The 23115-nt window shown below is 41.1% G+C and overlaps 1 protein-coding gene across 1 annotated transcript in view; it reads left to right on the top strand.

The window, feature by feature from the left end:
- The window catches only part of USP24 (ubiquitin specific peptidase 24), a 107721-nt gene that overhangs the window by 74847 nt on the left and 9759 nt on the right, over positions 1–23115 (top strand). The window contains exons 50-63 of the mRNA XM_007471132.1: positions 321–445; positions 1761–1902; positions 3686–3836; positions 5335–5430; positions 6118–6221; positions 6651–6764; positions 11916–12012; positions 14352–14468; positions 14860–14952; positions 16487–16589; positions 17749–17870; positions 18757–18870; positions 20523–20588; positions 22616–22682. Coding sequence (XP_007471194.1) covers positions 321–445; positions 1761–1902; positions 3686–3836; positions 5335–5430; positions 6118–6221; positions 6651–6764; positions 11916–12012; positions 14352–14468; positions 14860–14952; positions 16487–16589; positions 17749–17870; positions 18757–18870; positions 20523–20588; positions 22616–22682 — 1511 coding nt within the window. The remainder of the gene's footprint in view (positions 1–320; positions 446–1760; positions 1903–3685; positions 3837–5334; positions 5431–6117; positions 6222–6650; positions 6765–11915; positions 12013–14351; positions 14469–14859; positions 14953–16486; positions 16590–17748; positions 17871–18756; positions 18871–20522; positions 20589–22615; positions 22683–23115) is intronic.

Below are 23115 nucleotides of genomic sequence, written 5' to 3' on the forward strand. Positions count from 1 at the left end.
CTGCCCCCCCCCCGTATCTCCCCTCTGCTCTCCCTGCCCTACTTTGTCATCCACACTTATCATTACAGTGCAAAGAAGCTTTCACATTGTTCTTTGATCTTATTTCATATTGGATTTTTAAAACTTGTTGCAATTGTTTTACCCCTTCAATTTGAAAAGTTGTTTAAGAAATTGAAGTAACTGTTGCTATATTTTTCTTAGGTGTTTTCAAATGGTAATTACCTGCTGTATTTGTAGACAATACATAGAGATAAATGCTGGGGATGGGGATGTTTGACTTGTAACTTCATAATATTTGTTTTATCAAATCTGTGCTCTAGGGGATGTGGAAAAGGAAAGTGGTATAAATTTAATGACACAGTTATAGAAGAATTTGACCTAAATGATGAGACCCTAGAGTACGAATGCTTTGGAGGAGAATATAGACCAAAAGTTTATGATCAAAGTAAGTATTTGCAAATGTATATTTTCCATTAGTTTTATTTTCTTAATTTATAGTTTTCTATCAAATTGGAAGCAGTATTTTTTATATAAAAATAGAAAAGATTTTATTTTTTTTTTACATACTACTGCTCTAGCCATGTAGATCCACGAACTCCTTTGTAGCCAGGGTGAAAAGGTTCAAGCTGCTTACAGAATTCTTTTTAAAGAATTCCTTACAACAGCCCTGGGATGGGGGGTGAGTTAAATGGAAGAAATGAATTTTAAAGAACAACTTGAAAGAATTTCAACCTTAAAAATAGTTTCAGAAGTAAGTAGTCCACTAAAATTTTCAAATTTCCTTTTCACTTATGTAGAGGTGTGATTAATGGAGAAGACATTTCTAGCACCTGTGTTTTTAAAACCTTATTTGTTATGCAGTGTGGTAAAGGAATCTTTCCACAACTATACCCCCAGAAGAAAAAAATATAAGGAAAAGTACATCACAGAATCCCATCAGAATTCGCTATTTGAAGAAGAAATATTTTTCAGAGACCTTGACATTTTTGAAACCTGATTTTGAAATACCCTAGGGGCATTTAAAATTTTCCACCTGTATGAGATCCACAATGTTATATTTTGACACCAGACCATGGTAGTCATGCATCTAATGGTAGTAACCTTTATTAGCTGAACGTAGTGTCATTGCCAAGATTTACCTGAATTTGGCTCTTCTATGCAGAAATGGTTAAGTGAGGCCAATTATAATCCCATCCTATGCCACAGAACTTATTTTTATTTATTTATTTATTTATTTTTTTATTTATTTATTTATTTTTTTGGCGGTACGCGGGTCTCTCACTGCTGTGGCCTCTCCTGTTGCGGAGCACAGGCTCCGGACGCGCAGGCTCAGCAGCCATGGCTCACGGGCCCAGCCGCTCCGCGTCATGTGGGATCTTCCCGGACCGGGGCACGAACCCGTGTTCCCTGCATCGGCAGGTGGACTCTCAACCACTGCGCCACCAGGGAAGCCCTTATTTTTAAATGTTACTTGCCTTTTGATTAAATTTCCACATGCCTCGGAATGTTTACCTTCTTTCCCCTACTCTGCTACCATACAACTCCTTACTCCCTGCCCCTCTGCATCACCTTCAGAGTGATTTTAAGCAGTGCTCTAAAAAGACACACACTTCACTTAACGCTTTCCATTTAACAAATTTAGTAAGTAATTACTTGGCTGGATTTGTGGGTCCTTTGTTATAGATTGTCAAGACAAAAAAAAAAAAAAACAACACCTTTTTTATTTACAAAGAGATTTTTCTTATTGTCTCATTATGAAGCGAACCCATATACTGATGTACGCCGAAGATACTGGAACGCCTATATGCTCTTCTACCAAAGGGTGTCTGATCAGAACTCCCCTGTGTTACCAAAGAAAAGTCGAGTCAGCGTTGTGCGGCAGGAAGCTGAGGACCTCTCTCTGTGAGTTTCTCCTCTGTGTAATTTGCTGTGTGATTGCAGTAGGTGATACCGTGATCTTCAGAGTATGCTGTTTGGGATTTAAGGGTAATTAGCTAAGCTAGAGAGAAATTCTAAAAAGAAAATAAGTAAATCTCTCTACCCCTTTTCTTTCTTCTTGCTGCTACCTGGTCATTATTTCCTTGGCAAGAAGTTATTTTGTTTTCAGAAACATGCATAGAAATTATTTCATTCTAGAATTGAGATTTTTTTAAAAATCTCATTTATTGAGTACACTTTATGTCCAGAGCATAGTTTTGGGTTGGCCAAAAAGTGCCTTCAGTTTTTAAGTAAAAATAAAAGACACATTTTTTATTTTCACCAAGAACTTTATTGAATAATGTATTCACCCTTTTGTTCCACTATCTTCTGCCATTTTTCAGGCAAATTCATAATTCCATCTTCCCAAAACTTTTTATCTTTTTGAGAAAAGAACTGTTCCAGGTGCCTTTTACAGTCTTCCAGGGAATTGACGTTTTTTCCATTAAAAGAATTTCGTAAAGACCGAAATAAATAGAAATCCAAAGTTGCAAAGCCTGGTGAATACGGCAGATGAATCAAAACTTCCCAGCCAAGCTGTAGCAGTTTTTGCCTGGTCATCAAAGAAACATGCAGCCTTGTGTTATCCTGATGGAAGATTATGCGTTTTATGTTGGCTAATTCTGGATGCTTTTTGTCGAGTGCTGCTTTTAGTTGGTCTAATTGGGAGCAGTATTTGTTGGAATTAATCGTTTGGTTTTTCTGAAGGAGCTCATAATAGAGGACTCCCTTCCAATCCCACCATATACACAACATCACCTTCTTTGGATGAAGACCATCCTTTGGTGTGGTTGGTAGTGGTTCATTTCGCTCGCCCCGGGACCTCTTCTGTTCCACATTATTGAACAGTATCCACTTTTCATCACCCGTCAATTTGTTTTAAAAACGTAACGTTTTCATTACGTTTAAGTAGAGAATCGCATGTGGAAATATGGTCAAGGAGGTTTTTTTTTCGCTTAACTTACGTGGAACCCAAACATCAAAGCAATTCACATAACCCAGCTGGTGCAAATGATTTTCAACGCTTGATTTGGATATTTTGAGCATGTCGGCTGTCTCCCGCGTGGTAGAATGTTGATTGTTTTCAATTAATGTCTCGATTGGATTGCTGTCAACTTCAGCTGGTCTCCCCAACTGTGGAGCATCATCCAGCGAGAAATTTCCAGCCTGAGACTTTACAAACCACTTTTGACATGTTCGATCAGTCACAGCACCTTCTCCATACACTGCACACATCTTTTTTTTGCATTTCAGTTGCTTTTTTTACCTTTCTTGAAATAATAAAGCATAATTTGCCAAAAATGTTGCTTTTTTTCTTCCATCTTAAATATTAAAATGGCTACACAAAAATTTTCACCAATTTTGATAAGTCTTTTTTTTAATGCACTCTGATCTGACAGCTGTCACATACAGTCTAATAAAATTGTTCTGAATGAAGTTAAAGACAACCAAGTGCTACTAGAGCCATCTTACAGAAAAAAAACGAACCAACCTTTTGGCCAACCCAATAAATACTATACCAGCACTCTCTGAAAAGTTTGTTTAAAGGTCCTGTTTTCTGTGAATTTGCATTTTAATACATTAGATCAGGAAAGTATACAGTTTAAGTCTAATACCCTGTTTATGTTAAGTTTATCCGGTTGTAGCAAACTACTAAAACAATAGCTATTTTATTCTAGACAAACACTTTTCTGATTCCATCTCTTAGGTCAGCACCATCTTCACCAGAAATTTCACCTCAGTCATCTCCTCGGCCCCATAGGCCTAACAATGACCGGCTCTCTATTCTAACCAAGCTGGTTAAAAAGGGTGAGAAGAAAGGACTATTTGTGGAGAAGATGCCTGTGCGCATATACCAGGTAAGAGCTGTATAAATTATAAAGTTCTAAGGGGGCTTCCCTGGTGGTGCAGTGGTTGAGAGTCCGCCTGCCGATGCAGGGGACACGGGTTCTTGCCCTGGTCCGGGAAGATCCCACATGCCACGGAGCGGCTGGGCCCGTGAGCCATGGCCGCTGAGCCTTCGCGTCCGGAGCCTGTGCTCCGCAATGGGAGGGGCCACAACAGTGAGAGGCCCGCGTACCACAAAAAAACAAAAAAAAAAGTTCTAAGGGATAAAATCCAGATAAATGTCAAAATCTGTCTCATGGGTCCAGAACTACTCCTGCCAGCCTTCTTGTGGACGTAGTTGTACCTCTAGCGCCACGTCTTCTGACCCACCTTGTCACAGAGGTGGCAACAGACTCAAGATTGGCCAGGGCTGTCACTGACCTGCTGTGTGATGCCCCACATAAACAAGGGGTAGGGGGGCTTTCCTGGTGGTGCAGTGGTTGAGAATCTGCCTGCTAATGCAGGGGACACGGGTTCGAGCCCTGGTCTGGGGGGATCCCACATGCCGCGGAGCAACTAGGCCCGTGAGCCACAACTACTGAGCCTGCGCGTCTGGAGCCTGTGCTCTGCAACAAGAGAGGCTGCGATAGTGAGAGGCCCGCGCACCGTGATGAAGAGTGGCCCCCGCTTGCCACAACTAGAGAAAGCCCTCACACAGAAATGAAGACCCAACACAGCAAAAATAAATTAATTAATAAACTCCTACCCCCAACATCTTAAAAAAGAAAAAAACAGGAGGGAGGGAGTGGGCAGTGCAGAAACACATTGCTGAAATTAATTTATTGAATCTGGAGAGAAAAATAAGTTAAGGTTCATAACCTTTGGGTAAAACTAATATAACAGTGATGACCATTAGTTACTGAATACCTACTCTGTGCTACATGCTTAAACAAATCCCTAATTCTTAAAACACTCTCGTGGAGTACCAGGTTTTATTCCCATTTCTCAGATGGAAAGTGGAAAAGGCTTAGAAAAGAGAAATGATCTGCCAATGTCACAGAGCCAGGATTTAAATTCAGACTGTCCAACCGCCCAGTCCAGACTTTATACACTAAGTAATCAAAAGCTAAGTAGCCAGAATCAAAAGATTTAAGAAAAATATGGAGTCTTTGATTGAGAGAGAGAGAGAGAGAGAATTGAGCATCTGATACACAGAGAGCATGGGACTGGCTGTACTTGGGAAAGCTCTGATTGTCCCTTTCCACTCAGATTAACAGGTTAGAATTCAGTTGTCCTTCACGTGGTGGTCTTCCTGAATTTCCCAGAAGAATTTGGTTTAATGAATCATAATTCACCTTTTTACAACTTCTTATCTTTGAAAAGTTTTTCCTCTCTCCTTTTTAAAAATTTGAAGGCTTGAGAGAAGTGTTTTTATGAACCCATTTTACCTAACATATCAGTAAAAATGTCTTCTCCATACTGAATAATTTACCCTGTTTCTTAAAAATAATTACCAATTTTCTTTTATAGATGGTGAGAGATGAAAACCTCAAGTTTATGAAGAATAGAGATGTGTACAGTAGTGATTATTTCAGTTTTGTTTTGTCTTTAGCATCATTGAATGCTGTAAGTACTAGTTGGATTGTTACTAAACAAATTAGAAAGGATCATAGTTAAATATCTTTCCACTAAAGCATTCAGTGACTCACCCTCACTCTCACTTGTTAGCACTTAGATTAAATGCCAAAAAAAATTCCCACCAATGTGTCACTTAATGGGTGATATTAAAATACAGGCAGTATTCAGAATGTATAATGCAGATTGTGAATGAGTGTGGGTTTCTACTTACTGGCTTTTTTAAGTGCTCTTGTTAATATTTTATAAAAAATTTAAGAGTAGCCATAGGTGATCTAAACGGATATTGGGCTATGAGGAGATTAATTATTCCAAATTCGTAATCAGATGTTACCAGACTCAAGATCAGCTTCTAAGTGCTGCTTTTTCTTGAGCGCCATGATCACAGTTTGCCAGTAAGGGGAAGACTTTCTTAGTCTGTTGGTAGCTTAATTAACACGCTGTGGTCTAAAGGCTCTGTTTTGAGAAGGCTTCATAAAAGAAATGAAGGAGATATCTTTTCTTAATCTTTTTAAAATTTAACTGCAACATTTTCTATTATGAACTGGCTGGATTTTTCTTACTAGTATTTAACTTTATTTTATATATATATATCTCATTATTCAGTCCGTAACAGTGCATAATAATCTATAAAACTTCAGTGAAAAATAGCCTGTCTTTTTTCTCCCTCTCTTGTAGACTAAATTAAAGCATCCGTACTATCCTTGCATGGCAAAGGTGAGCTTACAGCTTGCCATTCAGTTCCTTTTTCAAACTTATCTACGGACAAAGAAAAAACTCAGGTAAGAGGTGGCACATTTTGATAGTCTGTTGTGACAAAAGGCATTAATTAAATAAGTTGAATTTATAAATTCAAACACTTAAAAATTCAAAACATTGTTTTAGGTAGTTGAAGGCAACTACCTAATACACCCAGATGATTAAAATATGGGTTCCTGTTTTTAAGGTATTTCTAATTCAGTAGGAAAGATGGACAAAACAGAAAAAGAACTGTGGTGTAAATGCTATATGTCTTTAGAAATTTGGAAAAGTCATATCCAGATATGGGGCTTGAACTGACTATCCATGTTAGTCCATCAGTCATTGAGTACATAACTTATCCTCCACCCCACCCCCCAAAAAAATTTTTTTTTAAATAAAAAAAAATGAGCGACACTCCATGGAGTTATTTGCTGGGCTGTCTTAACATCGCTGTCTTTGCTTTTTTAAAGGGTTGACACTGAAGAATGGATTGCCACTATTGAAGCATTACTTTCAAAAAGTTTTGATGCTTGTCAGTGGCTGGTTGAATATTTTATTAGTTCTGAAGGACGAGAATTGATAAAGTAAGTGTCAGTCAGTATCTTTCAGTTAATAGAAATGTGTCTCTTCCAGTGATTTAGAGCTGAAGCTTCTCGTAACTCTTTTTATTTCAACTTGAAATTATTTTTCTGGTTGGAATCAATTCTAAGCAGGTAACCAGGCACTCACAGGCAACTGCTGTTGCTCAGGGGATTCCAAAATACAAATCTCTTCCCTCAGACTCCCAGTCTGGTGGCAGGTAAAGATCAGCAGTCCTGGGTTATACAGTAATACCACAATATTGCTAATATGTTTGGATTCTGGCTAAAATATCATTTTTCAAAAAGTTTTTGATAGCATGATAGTGTGGTAAATATACCATGATCGTATATTTACCTACATATCTATAATAAAAAAGTAATTGGATTTTTCAAGAAGGTCCGATCACTGTGAATGTTTACACCTTGCTCCTTATTCTCTTATCCTTGGAGAGTTCAGCATTGATGTGGGGCACTCAGCGAGCACCTTGATCTGTCAGTGGCCAGGCTGCTTTATCCCCAGTGGCCGCTCCCCTCCCTCTGCCGCAGCTTGCCCCACGCCTCTCGGGCGTGCCCAGCGGGCTCACCCACTGCTAGGCAGTGGCCTTGCCTCAGCCTTCACCCCAGCACAGGTGAAGCCCCCCGCCCCAAGTTGCACACCAACCAGTCTGTTCCCATCTTCTCCTTTCCTCCTGATATAATGGAGGAGGCATCCTCTCCTCTCGAAGTGAATCTCTCTACATGAGCAAAGCTTCTCAAGGAAGTTGGTGTCTTTACCTTCCAGAGTTTTCTGTCGGGTCACTTCTGTCAGCATGCAATATGCTCTGGACCTCTCAACTTAAAACAGACAACAAGGAATTCAGAAATGCAAGTCCCTTCCCACAGGGAGATCGTCGTGCGGCGGCAAGTTAAGATCTAATTGAAACTCCTGGTCCCGTATCCCCTTCATCTTGAGGTCTGAGCTTCAGACATTCATTCACTGGCCTGCTTGGTATCTCCACCTCTGCCTCCTCCAGTGTACCTCATACAGCAACAAAGGGTTCTTTTGAAACAAATTAGGTTATGTTACTTCTCTGCTTAAAAATTCTTCAGTGATTCTCACCGCACTTAAAATAAAATCCAAAATCTTTTGCCATAATGTAACACAAAAGGCCTCACTTGAGTATGGGTTTTGCCTGTGTGTTTCACTTTCCACCTGGCTTATCATTCACCTGATTGTTGATTCCTTGAACACACGAAGCTTTTTGTCCTGCCTGAAGACCTTTTTGCCAGTTATTCCCTCTATTTGAAAGTCTCCCCTCTACTCTTTGCATAGAAAGCGCCTTCTCATCCATCAGATGGCAAGGGCCACCCAATTTAAAGTAGCTGCCCTATTGTTTGCTCTGTCTCCTCCACTAAACTTGAGCTTCGTGACGGGCAGAAGCTACTCCGTTTGGTTCCCTGCATTAAGTGCTCACGTATTTATGCGTGAATACATGCATACAGTTCATAAAGAGAACAGATAAACATTTCTTTGAAGTGTTTTTGCCTGTCCCTTTAGAGTTTGCATTAAAAATAACCTTTCACCCATTTTTCCAGCTTAATTCCAAAATATCTTCCCTTTAGGACTCATGAGTATTGTGTTAAGCAGTAGAACGTCATAGAATCATCATCCATTTGAAAGGAACATGGCAAAATATTTAGTTTACCGTCAAGCAGGCTCGCTCTTAAATATCTCCAGAGAAACTCAGTAACTTCCTTTGTTTTTGTTTTTAACATCTTTATTGGAGTATAATTGCTTTACAATGGCGTGTTAGTTTCTGCTCTACAACAAAGTGAATCAGCTATACATATACATATGTTCCCATATCTCTTCCCTCTTGCATCTCCCTCCTTCCCACCCTCCCCATCCCACCCCTCTAGGCGGTCACAAACCACCTGGCTGATCTCCCTGTGCTATGCGGCTGCTTCCCACTAGCTATCTATTTTACGTTTGGTAGTGTATATATGTCCATGCCACTCTCTCACTTTGTCACAGCTTACCCTTCCCCCTCCCCATATCCTCAAGTCCATGCTCTAGTAGGTCTGTGTCTTTATTCCTGTCTTACCCCTAGGTTCTTCATGACTTTTTTTTTTCCCCTTAGATTCCATATATATGTGTTAGCATACAGTATTTGTTTTTCTCTTTCTGACTTCACTCTGCCTGACAGACTCTAGGTCCATCCACCTCACTACAAATAACTCAATTTCGTTTCTTTTTGTGGCTGAGTAATATTCCATTGTACATATGTGCCACATCTTCTCTGTCCATTCATCTGTTGATGGACACTTAGGTTGCTTCCATGTCCTGGCTGTTGTACATAGAGCTTCAATGAAAATATTTGCAAATAAAGCAACTGACAAAGGATTAATCTGCAAAATTTACAAGCAGCTCATGTAGCTCAATAACAAAAAAACGACCTAATCCAAAAATGGGCAGAAGGCCTAAATAGACATTTCTCCAAAGAAGATATACAGATTGCCAACAAACACATGAAAGAATGCCCAGCATCATTAATCATTAGAGAAATGCAAGTCAAAACTACAATGAGATATCATCTCACACCGGTCAGAATGGGCATCATCAAAAAATCTAGAAACAATAAATGCTGGAGAGGGTGTGGAGAAAAGGGAACCCTCTTGCACTGTTGGTGGGAATGTAAATTGATACAGCCACTATGGAGAACAGTATGGAGGTTCCTTAAAAAACTACAAATAGAACTACCATCTGACCCAGCAGTCCCACTGCTGGGCATGTACCTTGAGAAAACCATAATTCAAAAAGAGTCATGTACCAAAATGTTCATTGCAGCTCTATTTACAGTAACCTCCTTTGGTAGTATGATTTGGTTTCTTTGAATTCCTAATGGTAAAGAATCTAGTGAATTACCTAATCTAAATGTTCCTGGTAGAGTTTATTATATTTTGTCTCTTTCTTTATAAAGCCCAATTACTCATCATTATCGCATTAATATTCTCCTTTCTCTAATTACTTATTTCTTTAGAACTTTTAAGATAGCTTAAGTTGTTGTTGTTACAACTAAAAAATAAACATACACTGTACTAATACGTCAGTAACTCTGCATGTGAAGAGGCTGTTGTCTCTCAGATTAGCCCCTCTGCAGTCCTTTCGGGGGACAATTTTTAAATGTAATTATAAGTGTAAAAAATTAGCAAATAATGCTTGCAAATTGATCTAAAGCAATTAAAACTACTAACATGAAGGGTACTTTACATCTTTAAAATTTTCTTATATTGTAGAAAATTTTAAACGTACTCTAAAGTCGACAGAATAACGAACCCTCTCCTGTACCCATCCCCAGCTCGAGTTGTCAGCATTTGGCCAGTCTTGTTTGCTTATCCCAATTCCCACACACGCTCACATGCATACTTTTCTTTTATCCTCTGAAATATTTTAAAGTAAATTTCAGACATCATATAATTTCAGTATAAATTTTTCAGCATGTATCTCTAACAGGTTAAGTTAAAAAAAAAAAAAAAGTAAGTGCTTTACCATCATCACTCTAAACAAAAATCATAGTAATTCCTTCCTATCATCCTGTACCCAGTCCATGTTCAGATTTCCCTAGATGTCTCAAAAGTGTTTTTTTACCATTGAATTTGTACAAATCAGGCTCCAAATGAGCTCCATTTGGTCTCCATTTGGTTTGTATGTTTCTTAAGGTTCTTTTAATCTGTAATTGTTCCATTTCCCCACCAACTTTTTTGTCATGCCATTTAACTGGCGTGAGACAGGTCATTTGTCCTGTAGAACTGCCCATATTCTGGGTTTGTTTGTATTCTCACGATGCTTCTTAATGTCTGTGATAGGAAATGTGGAGCACCCCCTATAGATATTCTTTCCAAAAGAATTGTACCTGAATCTGATCAGACGTCTAGAGCTAAATATTACAAGAGTACTTGTTATCTTTTAAACTTGCCTGGAGTTGCCACTTAGAATCTTAGTGGATGTTGAACAGAGCCTTTGTGTCAGGTTCACATGAGGTAGCTAATGCTGAGCACTGACCGTTACGTGCAATGAGCAGAAGTGAAGTGGCTTCAGAAAGCTCCACTGTCATCTTCCTGTGGGGGGGAGAAGGAGGGCAGGGCTGTCAGCAAGTGCTGCCCTCAGACAGGGAGCAGAGCAGCTTTCACTGCTGTGACCTGAAAGAATGCCTCAGGACAGCTTTGCCTTGGGTCATCAAAATTATGTTATATTAAATCTTGCTCATGGAACAATGAGACTTTCCTGTTAAGAGATACTAGAAACGATAGGTAAGTTTTCACTGTGCTGATTATAATACGGGTTGTCATGTCAGAGTGTGTGTGTGAAACAGAGAAAGAAAAGCTGACTGCAGTTACCTAGTTGCTCTCAGGTAGTTACCACCACTGCCCGGCGCCAGGGAGCGGGTGTTTCTGCCTGACCGTGCCCTCCGCCGCATCTGAGGCTGCTGCCTCTACCGCCCTGGTGGTGTGGAGGATTGGATTGGGTCGTGCCTTTGCAGCGGGCAGTGTAGTATCCCAGTGTAACACTGGGTGTGCCAAATATGATGGACGTGGCTGATAAACCTTAAAACTGCTGTCGTCATCATCATCATCACAGAAGAAGAAGAAAGGAAGGAAGCAGGACCTTTTCAGCCTCACATGTTTCTGGGAGGACTGAGTAATAAGTAAACGTTGGGAGGGAAGAGGGGAGGAAAGTGAAAGGATGGAAACACCAGGTGCACAGGGGGATTGGGCGGTGCTGTGTTGACTCGTAACTTTGAACTTGTGTCTTAATTCTGAGACATTGAAGGGGTGCCAGGGAGAACTACTCCTGCGTGAACAGGGCTTATAAAATTTTAGGTTCTTTGCTTGTATATCTCTTGAAGTCTGAATTTACATTTATACAGATACTCATCTTAGGGGAAGAAAGGAAGAAGAAACAGGAAAATATCCACTTTCCGTGTTCAAGGGTCTTGTTTTCCTTTCTCTCCTCCTTCCTCCCTCACAAGGGCCTGTGTGTGCTGATGCTCTCAGGAGACTTGAACTGACATCTTGGAGTAATTTTTTTCTTGGACAGTAGGTGGGACCATGTTGGGAAGGTTGGGTTATAGAAATCTATCTTGCTTTTTCACACCACGTTTCTCTCTCTGTTAGGATTTTCTTGTTGGAGTGCAATGTGAGAGAAGTCCGTGTCGCTGTGGCCACCATCCTGGAGAAGACCCTAGACAGTGCCTTGCTTTATCAGGATAAGGTCAGTCTTGTTTTCTAAATGTTATTTACACATTCTGTTTTTACCGAATGTTTTAAAGTGCACATAATAAGAAAGAAAGCCTAGGATTAGAGTCTGGTAATTATCCACATAAAATGCACGTCCGGTGCACTGACTTCCTGATAAATGCCAGGCTAGAAGGCATTCTGTCCTCCTCTCCTCAGATCCCAGATATCAGGGTAGGCTAGGAATTCAGATCTGCTTTGGTCTGCGTCAGGATTTTCTGTCTAGAGATCTTCCTTCTCAGAGTCTTCTCTGGAGAGTTTGTGTTCGATCTCTCTGCATTAATACCAACCTGAGTCTAGAGTCTCTAGTCTAGACCGACAGTCATTTTGAGCCACCCTTGGCTTTGTCTCTTCCCTCCTAAGCTATTTTCATGATCCGAACCTTCATTTGGCAGCCAGACCAAATAGTGCCGTCCATCCAGGGGCCTTGGCCACAATAGTTCCTTCTTTGATCTCCGTTATTCCCTAATCCTTGTTCCTGCTCTTCTGAATTTCTTCTTCTTAACCATGTTTTCTGTAACATATTTTCTTCTGGTTCACAATGCCACACATGCTAAAACAAACCATGGTATTTATTACCATCCTCAGTCCCCCCAAATTTTAAGTCTTAGGGACATAAATGACACGAGTCTGATTATTCAGTCTGTTATTAAGTCCTAGCAAATACAGCAGTTACTTCCCAAGTTTGCTGTTTCAAACAGCTGACACTACATGGAAAACTTTGAAAAATGTTGTTTTCAGAGCGAATTGGCTCCTTATAAACTCCTTATAAATTGGCTTGAGGCAGTGTCTCAGTGAACTGAAGGCAAATTCTAGGAGGTGCTGCTTCAGATGCAGATGTTGGCTTTACTGTTCAGTCCTTTAAAGAGGCCCTTGATCCACACCCAGTGCCTGGCACCCAGGCACTTAGTTCCTTCAGCAGTCCTGAGCTGGGGGGCACCGTTAGACCAGACATGCTCAGGAGCTCCGCTCAATCCAGGATGGAGAAGGAGGTCAACTATACTCTTCAGGGAGGACCTAGAGGAAGACTGTCTCTCTCAGTTCCAGGAATCCTAAGGAAGTGGAGGTTTGCTGTAAGGCACTGGCTTTCGATCAGCTTAAACAGCAGAACCATTTTTGGCAAAACCTTACCTGGTTGCAGAATATTTAAAAGTAGGTCATTGGGAGCAGCCTAGGACAGTTTGGATATGGTTGCTCTGAAGCACACGCCTGTGAAAGTTTTCTGATGTTTAACATAAGGACCTCCTTACTCTCCTCCTTCCTCCCATGTACAAACCCAGACAAAGGATAAAGGCAGAATTAGTGCAGTCTCCCTACAGATGGGGCCAGGCCATAGAGCATCATCCCACCAACCTCTAAAGGCAGGGCTGCAGTGGCGAGAAAGGGAAGGGAGTGGTGGAGGACATAAACCATTTGCCTCAGTAAATGCTACTTGATATCCAGCTGATGTATTTTCTGTCTATTTTCACCCCATAATGGAAATGGTACCTCTTGCTACCCACTCTATATTGTAAAGTGCTTTGAAATGAAGTGCTACGTAAATGGTAGATTTTACTGTACATAACGAGTGTGACAGGATGGATGGGACTGTTTCGAAAGTCTGTGAGAACCATCTCCAGAGGAAATGAACTGATAAAGAGTAGTAAGGCTGGTCTTAATTCTCAGATCACACATGAATTTCTAGGGACTTGTCCAAAAACAGTTGGGGTGGGAGGGAAAGAAGAAGCAATGTGATGACCAAAATGGTTTCTAAACAAATAAAATGTTTTTCAAAGCTTTCCATGAGGCGTCAGCGGGCTTTCAAGTAAGTTCACAGTTGAGTCGATATTACCGTTGTCATTCTGTCAGGCTGTTGCTCTCCATTTGCTCCATTGGCTTGATTTCTAGCCCCTATGCCTGTGTCTGTGTTTTTTTATTCTTTGCATCTGTGATTATGTGAAGAAGTAGCTTAGTGGAGGGAGGGATTCAGAAATATGTTACCTCTAAATCCCCAGCCTCTTAAGAGACAGAAAGAAATGGGCTCTGCAGAAAATGTGACGACGAGCCAGTAGAACCGTGCCCTTGAGTTTGAAAGCTAGGAAACAAAACTAGGCTTTTCTTTTAATTATTTCTACAGTTCCACCAGTCTTCCCTGGAAGATCGAATTGATAATTCTGTTTTTGCTCTCCAAAGCATAAATCCATCTGAATCTGAGACTGGATTGTGTCAATCAGACTTTCCTTTTGTTCTTATGGTGATTTACTTCAGATTAATCCTGTTACAAATGTCTGTCTTATACTCTTTTTCTTTATGTAATTTCATCTTTCCTCTAATCAGTTAAAGAGCCTTCATCAGTTACTGGAGGTACTACTTGCTCTGTTGGATAAAGATGTTCCTGAAAATTGTAAAAACTGTGCTCAGTACTTTTTCCTGTTCAACACTTTTGTACAAAAGGTAAATGATTTTTTTCCTAATATAGCAGATTGATAGTCTAAAGGAATTTTATATGTGCAAAAAATTCAGACTGGTCAATATAGGATCTATATGATATGGTTTTATGAGTGTTTCTTCTTAAAAATCTTAATTCGTGCATTATATTACTTGCAAGAATTCCAGTGTACGTAGGGATCGTTACTTACTGTTGGAGTAGAAGTCTGCATTGAAACTAGGGGCCATTGTGCAGCACTGCAGGGCTGTTAGATTTTTAACAAGTACTTTCTCTATGTAAATTATACCATTTAAAAACTTACTGACCACTGAAAACTTCTCACTTAACTGTATTTTTGGAATAGATCTCTGTCTGGATAGGAATATAATTTGTCATATTCTCAATATCTCGTGACAGCAAGGAATTAGGGCCGGAGATCTTCTTCTGAAGCATTCAGCTCTGCGACACATGATCAGCTTTCTCCTAGGGGCCAACCGGCAGAACAGTCAGGTAATGCCTACTTTTATATATCCCAGTGAAGTGGCCACAGTTTTGGAAGCCACAGTGTTTCTCTTTGTAGGGAATAAATATTAATTTCATCAGAGTCCAGGTATAAGTACTACATAGCCTTTAAAATTCTTTGGAGTTCAGTTATTTTTACAGCCTCCTCATAGAATTTATTCTAAATGCTGTAACCAATGGGAATGACTAACTAGGATATCACTCAAAATGCAAAGTGCTGAGTGACCTAGGAGGAAAGATGGGTTCTGCCTGGGGGATTCGAAAGCATTCAAGAAATATTGGCATTGGGTCCTCCACTTGCTCTCTGGGGCTGTGAGCAAGGCTGTGTTGGCGGACGTGCTTACACGGGATGCTGGTCACAGGCCAGGATTCACATGTGAAGTTGAACCATTACACGCTGAACGACGTTGCTGCAGATGTAATACTCATATTCAGAAAATGAAAGGGAAGTGGTTGTGAGATAATAGGGTCAGATATATCAAAAAGTGACTCTCCTGTTTGGAGTTCCTATATTGGTGTGTTTCTCCAATCATTGTATTTCTTCTGTTTGATAGATTTAAAATACACAAAATGTGAACATGCTGTAATGATAAATACTGTTTATGGAACTGGTTACTTTTCATGCTGTACCTCTGAAACTCACAATTCAGTAAAAGAGGCAGTTTCCTCCCCATTCTCAGGCAAGAATTACAGCTCAGAAAAGTTGTGACTTGTGACATCCTTGACAAGGTCACAGGGCTAAAGCTCTGGTTTCCCCTGTATGTGATGCATTGCCTAGGGAAGCTTTCCTTTCTTTATTAAGGGAGACAGACTTGCTCCTTAGGCCTCCTCTCAGCTTCCTGTCATACCACCTTGCCACTGTGACTCTTTAGTGTTAAAGAAGCAAGTACTGACATGCTCTGTGTGTTGATGTTATGTTGAGATTTACAGGAGCTGTTTTTCACTTCAAGCTTTTCCTTATCAGGGACTCCACTGACACTGGCGATTGATTTAAATTCACTGTAATTTAAATAAGATTTAATTAATGGTGTTATGTTGTATGATTAATATTGTTTTGCATTTATGGAGCACACAAGTTTGAAAACATTCTACCTTTCATGTTTCATTTGGTCCTCACGACCACGAAGTGGGCGGAACAGGTAGGTTATCTCTGTCTTTACACAAAGAAGTCAGGTAGAGAACTCGCCCACATCCGTGTGGTGCAGCGAGTGGCAGAGAAGAGCCAGGCCTGCAGACCTCCAGCCTCACAGGCTTTCCCCGCTATACTGGGTGTAGGAAAATTACCTGGCACAGGGTGAGCGCTCAGTACCTGAACTGAATACATAAATGGATTTGTTTTAGAATACGAGTTAATATACGTCTACGTTAAGCCACTCTTAAGCTGGCTTAAAACCCATGACTTTTTTGGACTTTGACCTGTCCTACTGTCACACATTGGGAAAGAATGTGGCTCAAAGTATCAGGAACCTGCACACCCTTCTAACCAGAGCACTAACACCCACTTTATTTTCTCTGCCAACAGATACGTCGATGGAGTTCGGCACAAGCACGAGAATTCGGGAACCTTCACAATACAGTGGCATTGCTTATCTTGCACTCAGATGTCTCTTCCCAAAGAAACGTTGGTAAGCTTTAACCTGTCTTTAAATACATCAGGAAAACAGAGAGATGGTGAGTTTGTCAGTAACACGTGGAGAGTAACAACGTTGGCAGTTAAATGGGTGTTACTTGTTTCTCATTTGGCTATTTGATATTTGAGGAACACTTAAAGTTTTCTGTTTCAGTCCACGTTAAACTTCACCTTATTTTACTAGTTTGTCACAAGAGCAAGCCCGTCATTTCTTTGGGGTGGGATATAGAAGTATTTAACAACACTCTAGGGTTAAAGGTACAGTTCTGCACTGTTTCTGGGCCTTGTCGTGACAGCAACAGTAACAGTGATGATACAGGAAAGCAGCTGAGAAGTAGTCAGTGTTTTCTGTGTGCTGTGCCTTTCCGTGGGGCTTGCAGTTTGTTGTGTTGAGTCCCCTCAGCAAACCTGTGAGGGCAGTTCCCCTCCTGTGTGTGCAGAAGCTGAGATAGGGAGAGGTCTAGTAGCCCCTGAAAGTCTCACCGCTAGTCAGGGGCTTGGCAGCCAGTGTGGAATGCAAGCCTCTGACCCCCGAGCCTGTGGTAGGGTTTTCATGTCATCTGACCAGGAAACTAGATAAAAATCACAGGGCATCCCTCTGATCTGGAAATGCTGTTGGCTGTCTGAAGGGACCTGGGAGAGCATTCAGACGGTCGTGAGCTAGAGTATGCTTCCTAAACTCTGACTCGCGCATCTACAGAGGCAAAGCTACTGCATTCATGAGTTAGAAAGGTTTGCAAAAGAAAATGAGAGTGAGAGTCCTTGCTTTTCTAGCGTGTGGGGTAACCCCTTCCACGTGGGTTGATTCTGCTCAGCACAGGTGGTGTTGGCCATTGAGCAACAGAAGTGCCTTGTCCAGGGTCTCTTCAGAGGCACTTTGGGCATTTTTCTTTTTTCATGCACTTTGTATATTTTAACTTCTTTGGAAGATTGTCTTGGGTGGAATCACCAGGAGTCTAGAGCTCTTACACCTACATCCTGGGCATACACTGAAAGAGAGGGGTGAGTGTTTTCTCCCATCTCATGTCTGTGAGGGAACAGTTGTAGGTGCTCAGCGGTTGCATGTATGAATCTTGAGGGGATCGCTTTGCCTTGTAGAGTTGATTTCATGTGATAACATCCAGTAAAGTGGGTTTTTCTTTGGTCCCCTAAAGCTCCGGGTGTATTTAAACAACGGCCGCCTATTAGCATTGCCCCCTCGAGTCCCCTGCTGCCCCTCCACGAGGAAGTCGAAGCCCTGTTGTTCTTGTCTGAAGGGAAGCCTTACCTGTTAGAGGTATGTACTTGCTCTGCTAAAGCCACTTTCTTTTTTGTTTTAGCTCTTTTCTTCTTCTTGAGGAAAAATGCCTTTTGTTATAAGTTGTATTTTGTATGTTGCTCTGATGAAGGGGAGTATTGTTAAGAGAAGTGATTATTTCAAATAATTTTATTTCCTGTATGTGTGTCAGGAAGAAATAAGGACTAAGTATTCTTAGTCCTCTCTGCAACTAAGAATTGGGCCTCAAGATCCAGCCCAGCTAATTACCCCTCCAGGTCCCAAGAGCTAGGTACATGGCACCTCCGCAGTCACAGCCATTCCGTTTATTATCAGAGGGTTTATTTCCAGTCTCTTGTATGTGCCCCTGGTCCTGGAACACTACAGCTCTGAAGCACATGGGTGTTTCAACCTCAGGAGTATGGAAGTGGGCTGCTCACAACCCCCCATTGTGGCCCATCCACAATAAGTCCCTTCCCCTTCCACCCAGAGTTACCCCCTCTTGAGAACGGAATCTTCCAGTCCTTTTTCCATTACTCGATTTACATATATATGACTGTGAACACAATCATACTGGTTTTTAATTACATCAACAGTGCTGTGCTGTATATCTCCTTTTTTTTTTTTTTTTTTTTTTTTAAGCTTAACATTGTGTATTTTTTGGATCTGTCGGTGGTTATTTTAATGGGGGAGGGGGAGATTTACCTTTAAAAATCTGATGAAGGTGACTCCTGAGAGAAAGGTGCACATTTGCACAAATTGTGTTAACTCTCAGACAGACTCAGACTCTTTTGAGGCAATGTGGATGATCATAAATCTGAGCAAATTTCAGTGAAAGTCAGAAACAGCATATCAACAGTAACCTGTGACAGAAGAAAGGCTTACTCCTCTTCTGCCCTCCTGCTAGGTAATGTTTGCTCTGCGAGAGCTGACAGGCTCACTGCTGGCGCTCATTGAGATGGTTGTGTACTGCTGTTTCTGTAACGAGCATTTCTCCTTCACCATGCTGCATTTCATTAAGGTAGGACCTCAGGAAACCCGGTGATAGCCTGAGAGCCTGTGGGTGAGACACTAGGAAAGCATTCCTTTGGCTCCCAGGCACTATGTTTCTTTTAATAACCTTAATTGTTTTTCCTAATCATAAAAATAGTATATACTTATTGGGTTTTTTTTAAATGAAGAATAAAAAAGAACTGAAAATCTGACCATTTATAATATTCTCATACATTTCCCTTTTATTTTCTATGCATGTATTTTAACACAATTGGGATTTTATTGTCTTTACGATTTTGTGTCCTTTTTTTCACCTGACATTTATAAGTACTTTCCATTATCATTAAAAGTTATCTGAGTATATTTCATTCTCTCATGTACCATAATTTACTTAGCCATTCCCTTCCTAGTGATGCACATTTGCATTGGGTTCAATTCTTAACTATTAAGAATAATACTTTATAGTTAATGATAATGCTGTGGTGACCATTATTGTGTAAAATGGTTTTACAGTTTTAGATTATTTCCCCAGGCAGCGTCTAAAATATCAAAAGTAGATTGATTTTTGTCACCTGAAATAGTAATGTATGTAGATCATTTATGAAGCTCTGATCAGTGTGTAGTAATTATTTATGTTGCGCTTACTGGATGCCAAGCACTGTTCCAAGAATATTACCTATTTAACTCACTTAATTCTCAAGTACACAAGTCCTTTGAGGTAGATATGTTTTTATCACCATTCTGCAATTGAAGAAACTGAGGCACAGGGTCACACAACCAGTAAGTAGCAGAGTGGGAGTTTGAACATCAGCAGAGTGGTTCCAGGGCTGTGCTCTTAACCGGATTGTTTACTACCTTGCTGGGGATTATGAGAAGAACCTTTAAGCCTACAGCTAGCATTTTTCTTTTTTTTTAATCTTTAATTTTTAATTACATGGATAATATATAACTGCATTCTCTTGGTGAAAAACTAAAACGTGCAAACAAGGCCAAAGTCCACCTTGACCACCACCAGCCAGGCTCATCCCCTCTCCACCCTACCCCACGGATCAGTATTGTCACATTGTATATGTCTTTCCAGGCCTCATTCACTTACTTAGTACCATACCTGGCACCTTGCAAGTGCGGTGTTGTAATGCAGTATCCTTTCCTACCACACATATGTATAAGGTTACTGAAATGCACAGGAGTGTGAGTTTTCTGAACATTGCTTTCTTCACTTAGTGTATCTTGGTAGATTTTTCCACTTCCTAAGCTGAATTTTGTTATATATTTCACTCATAGCATGCTAATCTCAGAACGCTGTCATTTGCATTCTCATAGCTACTCCAGCATGTTCAACAAAATAGGATATGTATAAATGAAATACAAGTATAAACTTAGGCTTGTTTAGTGACTGAAAATTATCTCCCTTCCTTTCTGCTTTTTTTTCCTGTCTCCTTCCTAATTTTATAGTAAAATATCAAGGAGGGTTACAGGTGGGAGGACCATAGAGGTTGTTTGTTTCAGTCCCCAGATTTAGCATTTGGGGAACTGAGATGTAGAGAAGGGAACGACTTGCCCAATGTCAGCCAGGAGGTGGTGGAACTAGGGCTGGAATCCAGCACTGTTGGTTGCCACTCCAGTGTGCTTTCCACTGAAGACTTACTGGAATCTTTATGCTTTTAAAAAATATTTCAGAACCAACTGGAAACAGCTCCACCCCATGAGTTAAAGAATACGTTCCAGCTACTTCATGAGATGTTGGTAAGTCATGAACGTTCTAATTCACTTGCATTTAGGTATTTACTAGTCAGCATGTGTTCACGAATAAAAAACGTGTGTCCTTGTGTGGCCTCTGCTTTCCTTTGGTCTGCACTCACCGAGTCCTCTTCATATCAGCCATTTTTCATGCATTACTGATTTAGAAGTGAGCGATGATAAACTGCCTCATAGGCACTTGCAGTTTAGTGAGGCGGCCAGACAAGTACACAGGCAATCACAGTACAGAGAGCAAAGGCCTCACCATGGACAGGAAACTGATCAGCTCGGATGTGATCTCGTGTGACCCTGTGACCGGCAGAGGTGGACGGCTGGCTCTACAGTTCACTCGAATCTGAGACACCACTGACTGTCTGTGTACTACTGAAAATACCTTCATGAGCCAAAAAACTGAAACGTAGTAATCCACCGTAGGGTACATCCCAATTTCAGAAATATGAAAAGCAGGGGCTAAAATTCAGTTGTAATCAGTGAAATATAGTTTTATTAGAAGCTGAACTTAGAGAGCTGGAGTGAGCTGCCCAAGGCCATTGTTCAGTAAGTGACAGAGCCAGGACCTGAGCCAAGCGACTGGCCCTGGATCCCATGCTCTCCACCAAACCCCTGGTTTGCTCAGTGAATTGTACAGGTAGAGCTAGAAGGAGTGGGAACTCGTAGGGCTTGGGGAAGAAGCCCAAACCAGTCCAGGAAAGGCTTCAGGTACCAGTGCGTGTAGACTTTTCCCTGTAGGTCAGTGGTGACACTCTGGTGGCCAAGTTCCACCTACATGTCTATTTAAGTTGGCGCAAATTGTCTTGTTTTTTACTTTCTGGATCCCAACCTGTCTTGAGGAATCAGGTAATCTCGGCACACTGGCTCCGTTTCCTTCACGCCCCATCACCTAGAACAGCAGTGGCACTCCCCCTCGATGAGGCTTGTGGTCTCCCATTCCCCAGTGTCCTCACCACTCCTCTTGTCTGCCGCGTGGCTCATGTCTTGTCATCTTGGGCTCTGTAGACATTTAAGTTAGCAACTTCTGCCATCGGTGATGGGCACCATGGAAGGGCTTGAAGCAGGAAAGCAATGTGACCTGATTTATTTCTTAGAAAGATTCCCCCGGCAGTTGTCTTGAAGGATGAACTAAAGAAGGAAGCAAGGTTGGAATTGGAAGACCACATAGGAGTCTGTGGCAGTAATCTGAATGTGAAATAACAAGGCTTGTACTAAGGAGAGACGGGAGTAGAGGGAGCAAAGGCCAGAACAGTAGGTGTTTAGAAAGAGAATCAGTAGAATTTGGTGACTGACTGTGAGCCAGTGAGAGACTAGCCCAGGGGCTTTGGGGGCGGGGGGGTGGGGCGTGCGGCCTGGGTTCCCTTTAGGTCCCTTAGGCCTTGGCACAGGGGAGGCATTTAATAAACACTTTTGAATATGGCAGTACCTCATGGGTGCCGTTTCTAAGAAGTCTGTCTTTCTGGTCTTTACCGCCTTCTGGTCCTAGTGCTTTTGGAAGATTGTTGCTCCTTGGGGTGGGACTGCGTATTGTTCATCTGCTCAACAGCAGACCCATTTAGTTTACTGCACCATGCACGGTTCAGTGCCCGGGCATTAGAAGTACAGCGAGAGTAAGATGTAGATCCAGCCCTGTTTGGCGTGGCGTAAACCTCCACATCAACTTGTAGAGCATGTGTTATATCAAAACTTTGACACGTTTTTTGTAAACCATAAACCTCTTATCCTTGGGATCATGAAATACGCGTCCATATAACCCACAGAGAACTCTAGATGTTATTGGTAAGAACACGTATTAGGAAATGAGTGTATCTTCAAATATTACTTACATAATAGTTTTTCATGTTTAGTTTAAAATTTAATATATTGTTGAGAAATACGGCAATGACTTGATATTTGTTCGTATTTGGTTTTGTTATGTTAGAAACTATATAATCTCTTGAATTATTTTTTTTAAAGGCACCAGTGGCTGTAACACAAGTTCCTTCCTTCATTTACCAGCCTTTGTTTCCTGCTTCTCCCAGGTCATTGAGGATCCCATACAAGTGGAGCGAGTCAAATTTGTGTTTGAGACAGAAAATGGATTACTAGGCAAGTATGGCTGCCTTATGAAGTGTCTGCAGTAAATGTGCAGAGAGCTCATCGTTCCAGCCAGTCTCTCCTCCCTGGGGTCTGCCCCCCACGCTCTGCCTGGCGTGGATCAGTGAGGAAGCCACAAGAAGTCTGGTCAGGGCTGTTGGGCTCCCTCATTTTGGTTAGGAGAATTAGAGCCAGAGGATCTTACCGCCCTGGACACTCTCCTACTTTTAGTAAGACACAGTTTGAGGTCCTTTTACTGGGTCAGGTAAGATTTGGGGTTGCTGTGACTTTCTTCAACAAGCTAAAGTTTGTCCACTTAAGCAAGAAATCATTCATCCCACTCCGTAGCCATTGAGGAGGAAAAAACTAAAACCTTAGACGCAGGATATTGTCAAGCTCAGGAAATGTAATTTTTTTTTTTTTTTTTTTTTTTCCTTGGTATGAA

The sequence above is a fragment of the Lipotes vexillifer genome, unplaced genomic scaffold (assembly GCF_000442215.2).
Source record: "Lipotes vexillifer unplaced genomic scaffold, Lipotes_vexillifer_v1.1 scaffold1003, whole genome shotgun sequence".
In the NCBI taxonomy this organism is placed as follows: domain Eukaryota; kingdom Metazoa; phylum Chordata; class Mammalia; order Artiodactyla; family Lipotidae; genus Lipotes; species Lipotes vexillifer.